The 15280-nt window shown below is 46.1% G+C and overlaps 1 protein-coding gene across 1 annotated transcript; it reads right to left on the bottom strand.

Annotated features, from left to right (window-relative positions):
* Positions 1–4338: 4338 nt before the first annotated feature.
* On the bottom strand, positions 4339–14942 carry LOC118075243 (thioredoxin-like). Its single transcript, XM_088659034.1, has 5 exons — positions 14900–14942; positions 13628–13728; positions 5808–5867; positions 4935–5000; positions 4339–4679 (listed from the first exon to the last, which is right to left on the bottom strand). Exons 1-5 carry the CDS (start codon positions 14940–14942, stop codon positions 4617–4619), a joined length of 333 nt encoding a protein of 110 aa, XP_088515160.1. The 3' UTR covers positions 4339–4616.
* Between the last annotated feature and the right edge of the window lie 338 nt (positions 14943–15280).

The raw sequence follows: 15280 nt of genomic DNA, 5'->3' as shown, positions 1-15280 counted from the left end.
CCAGCCCTCAGGCAGAACCGAAACAGCTGAGGTGAATAAAATATCAACTCGGACAGGGCCTCTGATGTTCATATTTGTGTGTGTTGTGGGGAAGGGAAGGTGGTTAAAAGGCTCTTGATGTTTGTAGGAAGGACTCTGGGCAGAGGCAACGTTGCTGAGCCCTGCTGTTTCGATTCCCGTTGTTAAATGTTCAATTACCTATGTAGCCCACATGGGATGTGATTGTCTAATAGCTGATATGGTGCGGTCTTGCACATTTCTGCAACGTGCGTGAGCAAACAGCACATTCGAGGCCTCACCCTGTTTTAATGGGAGGCACGCAATGCATTCGGCTTCAGCAAACTGCATACTCGAAATATTCACGTGGCTGTGCCCCACCAAGGCTGCAGCTTGTCTGCAATCAGGTTGATTGATTGCTTTAGTAATAAGTCAAGAGGTGATAGAAGTGTGACTTGATTAATATTTATGGCTTGTTTGTACGGCATATTCCTTCCGTCTTGAAGTGGGAAGCCATGAGAGGAGCTGCCTGGAAACAGAAGGCAACTTCACCGAAGCGTTTAGGGTCGTTTTTAATGTTTGATGTTTTATTGTGTTTTTAATATTCTGTTGGGAGCCGCCCAGAGTGGCTGGGGAAACCCAGCCAGGTGGGTGGGGTATAAACAATATCTTCTTCTTCTTCTTCTTCTTCTTCTTCTTCTTCTTCTTCTTCTTCTTCTTCTTCTTCTTCTTCTTCTTCTTCTTCTTCTTCTTCTTCTTCTTCTTCTTCTTCTTCTTCCCCTCCCCCTCCACAAACTGAAATAAGGACTGTGCACACACCGTACATTTAAAGCACATGCAAAGTACTCTACCCTCGAAGAATCCTGGGAATTGCAGCTTTGTTTTTACTTTACAAAGGGTTCCATACACCTCTCCCTGAGATTATCGGCAATGCCTCATTTGAATGAAGTTGGTTTGCAGAGTCCACGCAGGAGCGGGGGCAAGACAGGCACCAGGCCAGGAGGTGTACAGGGAAGTTGAAAAACAGCAACTTATCCCCGTGCTAAGAACCAGTCTTCACTTCTTTTCTGCCAGCATCCAAAACATGTCAAGAGTGCCAGGTTTGGGAGTTTGCTATAGAATATTCAACCATGAGCTGTAAATTGGCAGTGATGTAAAGAACAGTCATACCTCGACTTACGAAGGCTTCGACTTCCGAAGAATTCGACTTCTGAAGTCGAAGCCTCCGGAAGTCTTTTAGCTGCGCGCGCCCGACGTGCGCGTTCTGCGCCTGCGCGGTCGGCGCAGGCACAGAAGCGCAAAATCACGCTTCGTGCATGCGCCGTAGCGCCACTTCAGTGTACGAAGACTTCAACTTACGAAGACGACCGCGGAACAGATTGTCTTCATAAGTCGAGGTACCCCTGAACTTGGTTAGTTATATTATACGTCTATCCTCGTCTCTCTTTAGAAAGCTCACGTGTTAAGTGGCTTACACGAATCTACTAATGAACGCTTTCTATGACTCTACTCCACCCTACTTTTGCCTGCCCATAACTTTTGCTCCTTCAGCTTTGCCATGCCCTGCTATTAGCAATAGTCTGCTATTAACCTCAGACATTTGTATATCTGATAATCATTCCCAGAACATCTGCAATCCACGGCCTTCTTTCTTCTCCTTGAAATTCCTCATCAGAATCTTTATTTCCCATTGGTGTACGTTTTCATCCCCAACTGAATTAAGGTCAAGGTCAGGGATGGGAAGTCTGATGGACTCCAATTACCATCCAACCCAGCCAGCATGGCCAGGGATGATGAGATTTGTAGTCCAACCATGTTTGGAGAGGCACAGATTCCCCAACCCTGACATCGGCTGCATACAGACGTCCGACAGTCTCCCCGTTGACATGACGCAGGAGCATAAACACACAGGTTGGAATTCTTTGCCTGTTAACATCAGGCAGGCAACTTCACTATGCACTTTTGGGCAGCTAGGTGCCCCATATCTGATAACATGATTGCAGATTTGGCCTGCATTGCAACAACATGCATGCCACATATTTTTTTCATGTTTCAATTCTTCCAGGTACTGTTTCCTCTTGTGAGAGAATAGACACACAGAAAACATTCTGCGATCTCTTTGGCCTTAAATGGATCAGCCATTTCTTATCTTCCTCCATTGTTTGCAAAGCTTCTATTTTATTGCAAGATTTGGAACATCCACATTGTGCGGAGATCAGATTTCTGCTTAAAAACAGAGTCACAGAGTAGAAGCGGTTTTTGGGGTGTGTGTGTGTGTGTGTGTGTCTTCATGATGATTCAAAGCATCACTGAAATATTTCCATTAGACAACAGCAAACTCAAGTCAGATGCATGCAAGATGTCAAACTGCATGTGCTCGTTCATGTATATGCAAATAGACGATGGCATGCAAATAAGATTAATTCTTTACTACTGTTGCATGTGCAGGTAGCTCACAGAGAGAGTGGGACTGAGCTCACACTCAAAGGAACGGTGCTGTCATTTAATGTGAGGTCTCGGTCAATGGTGAGTCAAGTTCACTGCAGACAGAGCTCCACGGTCTTTGTTATTTATTACTACTACCATTTATTAAATTTGTCTCCTGCCCTTAATCGGAAGATCACAGGGCAGAGCTCCACAGTCTTTGTTACTTAGTATAATTACTATTTATTAAATTTTGTCTACTGCCCTTCTTCCGAAAATCACAGGGCAGTCCACAGCATAAAAATACAAAACAAGAACTCAAAAATACATTAGAAAACAAAAACGAACCAACACCCACCTCCAAAACACATTTAAAAGGCCATAGAACGTTAATCAGCCCAAGGCCTGTTTTTGCCTGGTACCTAAAGATGTATAATGAAGGTGCCAAGAGAGCCTCCCTGGGGAGAGCATTCCACAAACAGGGAGCCACCGCAGAAAAGGCCCCGTTCTTGTGCTGTCACTTTCCTGACCTCTCATGCTTGTTTTCTTGCCCTGAGCTCTAGAATATTGCCAGTCATATCTGACACAAAATTCCCCAGAGCCACCTGGAAACCCATTGGATCTCTCAGCTTTGGAAGGGTGTGTTGGTAAATTCAGTTCCACCTTAAGCATTATACCTTAAGAGTTAGACATGTTGCTGAGATAGTGTGTCACATGTCTATGCATTTCTGTTTTAGGCTGTAAGTTGCTGTATGAGTTGAGGAGTATAGGAGGAGAAGCACTGCTCTCTCTCTCTCTTCCAAGTGTTCTAAGATGCTGTAAATAAAACTGCTTATGGAAATACAAGATGCCTCTCATCTGCTTCATCTTCTCCGCTAACCCTGCTAACCCTGCGTGGATAAGCTCTGCTAATTGCGTGCCCAGGCTACTGCGGTCCCTGGGTCGTGTTCCGTTCGAGACACCGGCTCCTGGAGGGAGAGAAGAAGGGGGGCTGTTGGCTTCCCAGTTTCGGTGAATGTCTCAACAGGGTGGACCACCTTCAAAGGTCCCCCATCTCTGTGGAGGGGAAAGGGTGCTGAAAGCCTGAATCTCAGTAGGAAGACTCTGATAAAAGGGACTGATGTCACCATTCCGCACTTTCTGATCACCCTATTCTTGCCTAGTTGAGAAAAGAATGTAGTAAGGTTAAGGCTTACTGGGAAATGATATATAATGAATTGAAAAGGATGTTCAAAATAACCTTTGTAAAAAACAACAACCAGAAGCTTTTCTTTTGGGAATTATAGGGACAGAACTACCTGAATTGTCTAGAAATTTATTTATGTATGCTACTACAACAGCAAGAATGCTACTCGCCCCAAAATGGAAAGAGGCAGAAGTCCCAACAAAGGAGGAATGGATACAAAAACTTATGGAATATGCAGAAATGGCAAAGCTTACTGGAAGAATAAGAAATCAAGATAACAAACTTTTTATAAACGGATGGAAATGGTTTATTGAGTATTTACAGATATATTGCAAACAGATAAAAACATTGGTAGGGTTATTGTAATAACCTGCAGTTTCATAAGAGTATATATTTTAAGTAGATAATTAAATGAGCAAATTAAATGAATTTGGATATGCAGAAGATATTTAAAAATGAATTTATGGAACCGCAGAAAGGGGGAGCAGGAAGTCAAACTTTGGAATGTTGAAATGATTGTACTGTACAATTAATGAAATGTATACATTTGAAAAGTATAAATAAAAACTTTTAAAAATGAGAGAGAGAGAGGAAAAAAAGGATGTCCAGGGTGTGTCCTGCCACAAGCGTTGGGCTGGTGGCGTGTTGGTCATCATGGCAGCCACGACGTCCTGTTCCACCTGCTCACTAAGCCCTGCAACCCTTTCAGTTTCCAAGACCTCCTCCTCCCAGTGTGTTCCCTCTTCTCCCTATGACCACTCTTCCCATTACCAATCCCCAGACAGGGCAGGAAGGCACCCAGCTGCAGTCCTCTTTTATGCGGTAACTGAACGACAAAGGCGTCAAAGCTGTCCTTCCACCACACGCGATCCTAAATATTTGCTTTCCGTGGCGCATTGCCATTCCCACGTAGAAAGAGGGCACCTATAGCACACGACCGTGGGCCCTTGGGTATTTTATTCTACTGTACTGGCATACGTGTTGCTAACATGGAAGCTTTCTCCAAGGATCACATCAGCTCTTTAATCTTCTCTTCCAGTTTTTTGGGGCGAGCTCCAGTGATTTCAAAAATCTGGGACCGAAAGAAAAAAATAAATAAATGAAAGCAACCGAAGCTCCAGGAATTTGGGAGAAGCAACGGGTTCCACAGGGATTTGCCACCCATCTCCTCCCGGTCAGAGATTAGGTGACTCGTGAGTGGATTTCTTTGGTTGCCTCCTTCCTAGAATGGCTCATTCCAGGGCAGAATCTGGCAGATTAGGGGCAGATTAGGGGCAGCCCCAGCCAGAATTTAAAGCACTAAACTGTGTTTCTAGGCCACAAATACCTTTTCTCCTTTCATGTAGAACTGGAATGTTGGCATGGCGATGATATTGCAAAAGTCAGCCACATCCTGCGGATGAGAGATTGGACAATATGCCATATGGTCAAGGAACTAATTAAAATACGCTAGACATTCTGTCAGTATCTCTAAAGAAAATGCCGGAGAAAGCAAAGTATGGTGTTTTATACTGTATCTATCAGGGCTGCACCACACATTTCTTTAAATTTTGATACTCCATTTGGAAGTATCGCATCTGAGCAGATTGCCTAAACGAAACAGGAACTCTTCTTGCTAAACATTTGAATTGTTCAGATAAGGTTTGATGCCGTTTGGTACCCCCGGCTCCTACTTTTCCCAGCATCATTTTCTCTCAACTATCACCCTCATCCACTGTTATTAGATGCACGGCACTTTACAAAGTATAAGAGAGAAAAAATAAATTCCTGCCCCAGAGAGCTTACAGGAGTGTCTCCACCCCCATCGTTCTGCCTGGGCATTGAGGTCCAGCTCTGAAGGGCCTTCTGGCGGTTCCCTCCCTGCAAGAAGCGAGGATACAGGGAACCAGGCAGAGGGCCTTCTTGGTGGTGACCCCTGTGGAATGCCCTCCCATCAGATGTCGAATAAATAAACAACTATCTGATTGTTTTAGAGTCACATAGTTGTTGTGTTGGGGGGGGGGGGTTAATTATGAAAATGATTACACCCCCCTGCCAGAGGGGGGCCTTTATTTGCACAAAAAGGTTACCCACCCCTGTTAAAAGGCACCTGTTGAAAACAATACCAGACTAAATGGACCTCTGGCCTGATCTAGAAAGTCTTGCTTTGTAGTTACACTCTAACAGAAATTCTCGACATCATCTGGTTTTAGTAGCTTACCTCTGCCAAGTCCACATCAACAATGCAGAATACCACATTTTCATACCGAACAGCCAACTCCTACAGAACAAAATTAAACAAATCTATTAGTTAGCAGGCACAGAGGAATGAAAACACCACTACATTTTTTTTTGGCTCAAAAGCCTTTCCGTTTGACATTGATATCTTTTTCATATGTGTGTGTGTTTGTGTGTGTGTATTTGTAAGGCACCTCCTATATCTGCTGTATAAAATTGTACCCCCTATATTTTGCGAGAGAAACTGAAGAGTTGAGGAAGTATTAAGGTGGACAGCTTCAGGCATGCATGGAAGAAGTGGACTATCTAGGCCAGAGTTGGGGAATGCCGCATGTTTTATAGGAGAGATCCCTAATTCTATCTGATGGAGAGGTTGAGATGCAACAAGACTTGCTTGCTCTTGCATCTCAAGAGAAGAGAGGTCCAAAATACGTCTGCTCTCGAGAGGAAGGCATGAAGAAGGAAAGGATGTAGGGAGCGAGTAACCCTAAGAGTATCAGGGTAACACCGAAGGGATATCAGCACAGATCAGCACAAGAAGGACAGTCTAGGAAGCTGGGATGATCCTCTCTCCCCCCGCTGTCGTGCAAACACATCAGCCTACAGCACAAGCTGACACCTCCAAGATCCTCAAATCGCTCAGTATGGTCAACAGGCTGATGACACTCCGCTCTATCTCAATACCATCTGTATCTCAATACCATCTGAATCAACTGAGGCTGGCAGTGGCTGGACCTTTGTGACATCAAGTGGAGGACAGGTATGGGACAACTGGGAGCTTAAGGTTCCTTGGCAAAGGGGGCTTTCTGATTAGCACTGACAGGGAGCCCCCCTGGAATGGCCACACTAATAATCCTAGGGCTGCTGAGGAAGTTTGCCTTCGCCATTTGGAGGAAGTGGTTTGGATTCAATCCTGAGCAAAGCCCCCTTGAAGGCACACCCCCTACCAAATCCAGTTTCCCACCTCTGATCTCCACCTGTTTCAACCTGGCTAAAGGCCTCCGTTTGGCACTTAAACAGCCTTAGTCAGCCTGGTTGAGAACCTGTATCATAAGAGAACCTAGGGAAGTGCACACTCAGCTGTGCTTGAGACCATCAGCCACGGTATACTTCTGAAGAGGCTCTGCAGGTAGAGACTCAGAGGCACAGTGGTTGCAGTCCTACCTGCAGGACTGCTTGCAGAAAATGGCACCGAGGGACTTCTGCTCAGCTTCCTGGCAGTTGCGCTATGGGGTCCCCATGTGGTTCCCTCTTGTCTGCTATGCTGGTTGGCATCTACAGGAAGCCCCTAGGTTGAGTCATCTGAGAGTTTGGGGCTCATGTTTGTCGACAGACAGGTGACTTTCTGCTCTGTCTCTCCATCATCTGAACCAGGTATGGCTGGACCTTTGTCTGGAGGTGGTGAGGTGCTCAAAACAAGCTGATTCCTGACAAGATGGAAGTGCTGTTGGTGGACCAGAGTTCACACATGGGAATTGGGCAATGAGACCTTTTTTTGGGGGGGGGGATAGAGTTGTGCTCATCCTGAAGAGGCAAGTTAATTGTCTGGGGACACCCCTTGATCCAATGTTATCATTTGAAGCCCAAGTGGCTCAGTGGCAGGTAGTGCCTAATTAGCTAACCAGAACTGATCTTGGAACGAGCCAGGTCTTCTGCCTCTGTAAATCTCAGTGATCTCCTTTTCTCACAGGGCTATCCACTCAATAAACACCATCCAGAAAATTATTCCCAACTACAGGGGGTAAGTCTGGTCGGAAAATGGTACCCTCCAGAAGGATACCATGGCTGGTGGCACCTGGCTGATGGCATCAAGAGCTGCTGAGTGAAATGGGACACAGCTTATTCTTAGTCATGTTTACTTGGAAGGAGTAAGCCACACTGATTTCAAATGAACTACTTAATGACAACACTTCCTTTGGAATTCTTCTTCTTCTTTTTTAAAATGCCACAAGACTCTTCCTAGTTTTCATTGGAAAAGTCCTTGGGCTTTATAGTTGGTGACATGAGTCAGATTCAGCCCAACCCTAGCTATATTTACTTGAAGGCAAGCCACACTGACTTCAACAAGGCTCAAGTCACGAGTGACTAACTTTGACTGGACTGCATCCAGGGAGCCTTTCGGGCGGATAGAACAAAGAATCTTGTGACACCTTTATAAGTGAGAGTTTCATTTTGGCATGAGCTATCCGGTGAATGTGAGTTCCTCAGAATACAACTTGAAAACCTCCGCTCTCAAACGAAGCCCTACGATTACCACTGCAGCCTTCACCTACATCTTCTGAACCTCCTTCAAATCTGTACATCTACGAAAGGGGCAGAAGCCTCGTCCTCTTCTTCACCTGGCCACCCAAAGCCCTATTCCACATTTTCCAGTTGCACATGACGGACAGCCTTGGCAGTAGAGGGCTTCTGAACTGAACGCAAAGGTTCCACTTTGAGCAAGCAGAACAAAGCAAAGAAGGAAAGTAGGGTAATGTGAAGCAAGAGTTCAGGGTTAGAGAGCACCCTAGAGAGCTCACAAGTTGAGCCCAGGCTGGAGACTCAATAACAACTCCCATTCATGCCTGACCACTGACCATGGTGGCAAGGACTGATGGAAGCAGGAGCCCAGGAACATCAGAAGAACTGCAAGTTTCCTTTGCCCAGGAGGTAGTCCCACATATCTGGAATATGTGTTGCCTGCCCACATTCCCTCTTTTAACCTACATCACAGAAGTCCTTTTATCCTATGCATCTGGTCACAGCTTCATATACTGTGAAGTTATGAGGTCTGAAACAGATGAACTCTTGTCGTTCACTTTTTTTTAAATAACTTTTTTCGTTATTAGTGTTTGCTTGATTAAGACCATTGCCAAGCAACAAATGAGAACGGATGGGATGGCACTTACAGGGAGACACTTGAGCCAAACAGTAAGCATGAGTGAAAACAAGAGGCAGACAATTCATAATTCTTCATATGGAGGGGAAAGGCATCGTTTGTAGGTTCTTCTATAATGAAATTATCTTTCCCCAGAGCAGCTGACAATCCACCACCACATGGCCTTGTGAGTGGAAGTTGACTATCATGGTTTTGATCCCCCTCTCTCACTGCCTCAAGGGCAAAGTGATAAGTTCTGGAATATCTCTTTGTGTCAGAATCTTGCAAAAGAGATCAGGGCTCCCGTGACTTTTAATAGTGCAGAAGGTACTGAAACAAAAAAAACCAAATGGCAGAATTCAACTATGCTGTTGCAGGCCACACGACTCCCTCCCACACTACACCAGTGTGGTGTAGTGGTTAAGAGCGGTAGACTCGTAATCTGGGGAGCCGGGTTCGCGTCTCCGCTCCTCCACATGCAGCTGCTGGGTGACCTTGGGCTAGTCACACTTCTCTGAAGTCTCTCAGCCCCACTCACTTCACAGAGTGTTTGTTGTGGGGGAGAAGGGGAAAGGAGATTGTTAGCCGCTTTGAGACTCCTTCGGGCAGTGATAAAACGGGATATCTAATCCAAACTCCTCCTCCTCCTCCTCCTCCTCCTCCTCCTCCTCCTCCTCCTCCTCCTCCTCCTCCTCCTCCTCCTCCTCCTCCTCCTCTTCTTCTTCTTCTTCTTCTTCTTCTTCTTCTTCTTCTTCTTCTTCTTCTTCTTCTTCTTCTTCTTCTTCTTCTTCTTCTTCTTCTTCTTCTTCTTCTCATCCCTTTGTGTGCCCCTCATGCCCCCTAAATTTGCTCTGGTGGGTTGGGGGAAACATCAGAACATGATGTTCCCACATCATGGGAGGCTGCTTTTGGGGAGTGGGAAAATGCACGATATAATGACATCACGATGCGGGGGTAAGGGATCCTATATTCTAAGGGGTGGGCGGGTGGGGGAAGCAAAGTAACTTGGCACAAAGATATCGGTTTAAAGTGGCAGCTCCATGTCAAAGACAACATGTGCTTGCACACACACACTCCCCCGTCTTTACGCTAGACTTGTTTTGTTGGTGTTTACATGCCCACCAACATTTCTGGGATGAAAATAGAGATGTCCTACAGTCTAAACCACAGAGCCTAGGGCTTGCCGATCAGAAGGTCGGTGGTTCGAATCCCCACAACGGGGTGAGCTCCCGTTGTTCGGTCCCAGCTCCTGCCCACCTAGCAGTTTGAAAGCACATCAAAGTGCAAGTAGATAAATAGGTACCTCTCCGGCGGGAAGGTAAACGGTGTTTCCGTGCGCTGCTCTGATTCGCCAGAAGCGGCTTAGTCATGCTGGCCACATGACCCAGAAGCTGTCTGTGGACAAATGCCAGCTCCCTCGGCCTATGAGCACCGCAACCCCAGAGTCATCCATGACTGGACCTAATGGTCAGGGGTACCTTTACCTTTACCTTACATTATTATTATTATTATTATTATTATTATTATTATTATTATTATTATTATTATTATACTTTGTCCATCTGGTTGGCTTGTCTCAGCCACTTCCAGCACATATAAAAACAAACAGAAACTTCCTGAAACAGGGCTGCCTTCAGATGTCTTCTAAAAGTTGTGGCTCGGGGGTCAGATAACTCCATACCCTCCATCATTTCTTGAAAGAAAATCAGGACATCCTACCATATCCTCCAATATTTCTCCGATGAAAATAGGGACATCTTAAGGAAATGCAGGACATCCCGGGATCAAATCAGAAACTGGGATGGCTTCTGTAAATTCGGGACTTACCCTGGAAAATAGGGACACTTGGAGGGGATTTTGTTTAAAGAGGGTTTTGGCGGCCTTTTTAATGACTTGGGGGTCTATGGAGTGAGCCGACACTGTTTGTATCCTTTAACTGACAGTTGGGCCAGGAAGACGTGCAGAAACGTTTGGCAGACTTACTGGACATGCTTCTGTAGAAGCTGCCTGTTATGTACTAAGCTTGGATCCTAGAACAATAGGCAAGTAGGATCCTAGAATGCAACAAATGATTGGCTTGCAGGAGAAGACCAATCAGGCTCCAGGAAGAAGTTAATCAGCCTGTTAGGCTGGTAGGATCGTAGAGTGCAACAACTGATTGGCCTGCAGGAGAAGACCAATCAGGCTCCAGGAGGGAAGCAGAATCAGCCAATCAGACGGGACTCATTGTGTAAATAATGTATATAAAAGCCTTGGGGGGGGGGGCATTTCATTCACTGTTTTACAAGCTGCAATAAAGAGCATGAAGTCATTACAGTACTCCGAGTACATTTCACTGCCTTTTAAATCATTCAGCAGAATTGCCCAAGGACCTCTGACTTTGATTCATTAACAAGCAAACACCAGATCTCCCTTCACTTTTTAAGTGCTTTGCTAAAAGCCCTTTGTTGCAATCTCTAGAACGTTCCGGGGAAGACACATTAGCAACTTGCTCTCCACCTAAACTGCAATTTGGCTGATTCACAATATCGGATGCCTATATTTCTGACTTCGTTATTATCCCTCGAGTGCCTGTAGGTATCCCATCACCCACTGAGAGGTCTTCCTGGTGCCAAGGTAGCCCTCTGCTTAAAAGAGTAAGCGATAACAGACAAATTCACACCAGGCTGGTACTAGGCCTGCCCCCTTCTATCCACTCACGGGGTGCCTATACCGTTAACAGCCGCATGATAGGCGGAAATCCAACAGGTACACTTTCTCCCATCACTTGGAGATTCTTCAGCTGCTGATTTTCACTTGGCTTATCACTTGGCTGTTCACAACCAGTATAGCTACGACCACCCTATGATCTCCTTGAGCTACATGGACTTGATTTGGGTGAGGATTTCATGTTGGCATACAGGGCTGCCAGCGTGGTGCAGTGGTTAAGAGTGGTGGACTCGTAATCTGGTGAACCGGGTTCGCTTCCCCGCTCCTCCACCTGCAGCTGCTGGGTGACCTTGGACTAGTCACACTTCTCTGAAGTCGCTCAGCCTCACTCACCTCACAGAGTGTTTGTTGTGGGGGAGGAAGGGAAAGGAGATTGTTAGCTGCTTTGAGACTCCTTAGGGTAGTGATAAAGTGGGGTATCAAATCCAAACTCCTCCTCCTCCTCCTCCTCCTCCTCCTCCTCCTCCTCCTCCTCCTCTTCTCTTCTAGCACTCTCTGGGAGCAATGGCTCAGTGCGTCTGGCTGTAAATCAGAAGGTTGGTGGTTCGAGCCCACCCAGAGACAGCTGTGGGCAGCAGTCTTGCATTGCAGGAGGTTGAACTAGATGACACCTGGGGTCCTTTCCAACTCAACCATCCTATGACTTATTTATTTACTTATTTGATGAATTTGTAAACTGCTTCAAAACATGAAGCCACGGAGGTGGCGTCCAAGAGAAAAATTGAACAAGACCCTGAGGTTTTGAAGCACACGCCTCCCAACAAGAATCCTGAGAACCAAGGTTTGTTGAGGGTGCTGGGAATTGTAGCCCTGCAAGGGGCAGACTGCAGTTTCCAGGATTCTTGGAGGCATGAGAGTGCTTTAAACGTATGCTGTAGCACTGCCACAAAAATGGACGCAAGTGGCGCTGTGGCCTAAACCACTGAGCCTATTGGGCTTGCCAATCAGAAGATCGGTGGTTTGATGCCCCGCGACGGGGTGAGCTCCCGTTGCTCTGTCCCAGCTCCTGCCAACCTAGCAGTTCGAAAGCATGTCAAAGTGCAAGTAGATAAATAGGTACCACTGCGGCGAGAAGGTAAACTGTGTTTCCGTGTGCTCTGGTTTCCATCACGGTGTCCCGCTGCACCAGAAGTGGTTTAGTCCTGCTGACCACATGACCCGGAAAGCTGTCTCTGGACAAACGCTGGCTCCCTCAGCCTGAAAGCGAGATGAGCGCCACAACCCCATAGTCGCCTTTGACTGCACTTAACCCTCCAGGGGTCCTTTACCTTTTTACCTTTTTTGCCACAAAATCAAGCGCTAAAAGCAAGAAAGTAATTCCAGCAACAAAATCATTTCTGTGGATGTGCACTTAATCTTCGATAAATGACTGGGTTACACCTTGGGTGGAGCCTTCTTAAACAAAAATATCCTCAGTAGGCACCTAAACATTATCACGCGAGGCTGTCTAATTTCAGCTGATAACTACATAGAACTGGAACTTCAGTGCCCCATCTGAGGAGTCGAGCTGGGACATCCACAATTATTATTATTTTTCTCTTCTTCTGTTTTGGAACTGTCAGCTCAGTTGGCTTATTTGTTCCTTGCACTGTCTGAAATGATAACTAAATAGTAGGGCCAGCTCACCCATGAGGCAGACTGAGGCAGCTACCTCAGGCGGCAGAAACCAAGGGAGGCCCTTCTCCCACTATTGCTGTGAGAGAAGCAAGGAAAAGTGGCTCACAGTGTAAAGTCTGAGAGGTGAGGAAAATGAAACAAGAAATGGAACGATAAGAGGTCGAGGCAAGGTTGGCAAGGGATGAATATGAGAAACTAATTCTTCTTTTGTTTGGGGGTGAGGATTCAGAGATAATCCAAAGACTTAATAGGAAAGGTGTGTTCTGAGCAGAGGTTTGAAGGAAGCAGGAGACAACATGGGAAGCATGTTGAGGCATAGAAGATAGCAAAGGACCGTAGCTCAGGGGTAGAAGAAGATTCCAGATTCAATCCCTGGCATCTCCAGTGTTACAATGAAACAGGTAAGAGGTGATGTGAAAGAACCTAGGCACCGGCGACCCTGGAGAACAGCTGTCAGCCACAGCACAAAACACCAAGTTAGACGGATGTGAGCTGGTGCAAGACAGCCTTTGATGATCCCAAGGGAGAATGGACCCAGTTGCAAAGCAAAATCAGGACAGCAATGGAACCACATTTTCTACTTGCACCGCGGAAGGGCCCGTAACACGAGACTTACTTACGTGAACCAAAGGACGGATCATTTTGCAAGGCCCGCACCATTTTGCTGAAAAGTCGACAACCACCAGTTTGGGTCCTGCATTCTTTAGTAGATCGTCAAATTCTTTCTGTTTGGAAAGCAGGGGCACAGGCAGTCAGCAGATCACATAACACAAGACGGGGGGAGCCTCTGGACCAGGGACTGACCGTAACCCTCTAGGGCTCTCTTATCTGGCCCTCAGGACTCTCTCTAGGACCATACCTCTTCACCAGGTTACCCCTTCCTGCCAACTGCTCCCACTCTATGACCTCCTCAGGTGATTTTAGCCTGGCTGGGATGAGCCCTTGAACTGAGATAATTCTCCTTACTTGCCTGTGTAGAGGATGGAAAGGGAGTGTTTGTGTGGAAACCTCTGACTTTAAATAACCAGCTGCACAAAGGTAAGAGCTATATCCATTGCTCCACCCATTTTTGTCTGTGGGCCCCCTCTCCACTGGCATTTAGTCCCCCCAAACTTTGTATAACCACCTCACCAGCAAATCGAAATGAATGCTCAGTAATTAGATGGTGTCATCTAACCTCCCCACAAACATTGCACCAGGGAATCAGAATGAATGACCCGCGGTCAAAGAGAAAGAAGAATTGGATGTCAAATTAAAGCACACAGATGAAGAGAACTGTTTTGCCAAGTTGCCCCAAGACAGGAGAAAATTCACCAAAAACTGGAGTTGAGTTTTCTGTAAAACTGCTCGGTCATGATTGGACCAAAAGCAAGACCCAATACATTTTAAAATGATAAACTGTGATTCTTTTATTTCCTTAAAAACTTACCTCTTACTTATGATGACGTTCTTCACGGAACTCAAGGGGAATTTGCTTTGGAGAAGACATGGCTATGATTGCCTGTTGAGCTCTAAAGATACAGACTCAGCTAGGTTTGCCATATTCCCAAAAGTGAAAATCTGGAAGGAACTTTCCCCTTTTTCAAAATCACAAAGAAGACATGGGCTGCCATACGCCTGGATTTTTCCTGACGTTTCGGCAATTTCCCCCCTGGACACTGCTTGTAGCTGCATTATTCCAGATATGTCAGGGAAATTCCGGACGTATGGCAACCCTAGGCTCAGCCATTTACAAGGTACTGAGCAATCTGAGGGTGGGGGAGTGAGAGGGGAAAAATGCTTATTAATCAATTACTGCAGATTTGGCCAGCTTTGGCTGAATTTCTTCCAGTTATCTACTTGGCTTTCGATGAGACGTCAAGCTAATTCTATAATAGCATGAATTCAAACACTTGCCCGATTGTGTATATTCGGTAGCACCGCAGATTCCTCCATTAGGTCCTCTTCAAGCTATTTCTGCCCCCCCCCCCCAATTTTTATCATCAGCAGGTGATTCAAAGTCAGATCAGGTTGCCAGGAAGCTTTTATGACATAGAGAAGTGTGCCAGCTCAAACCCTCTCAATCTTCAGCTACACAATTACTTCTCGTGGCCAAGCAAGATGTTGGCGTTCATGGAGGGGCCCCCAGCTGTCACTGGGGAGGGTCTGGAGTGGGTTGCATTCAGGGCCGGATCTCCCTGAGCTTCCTCTTTTGGGCCAGTGCATCGGAACACCCACCCACCTCTCCCTATTTTTAGGGCTTGTGTGCTTGACCTTGCTATGCTGCCGCGTGT

This window comes from Zootoca vivipara, chromosome 15 (assembly GCF_965207765.1).
Source record: "Zootoca vivipara chromosome 15, rZooViv2.hap1.1, whole genome shotgun sequence".
Classification (NCBI taxonomy): Eukaryota; Metazoa; Chordata; class Lepidosauria; order Squamata; family Lacertidae; genus Zootoca; species Zootoca vivipara.
This window is presented reverse-complemented; position numbering and strand designations above follow the sequence as displayed.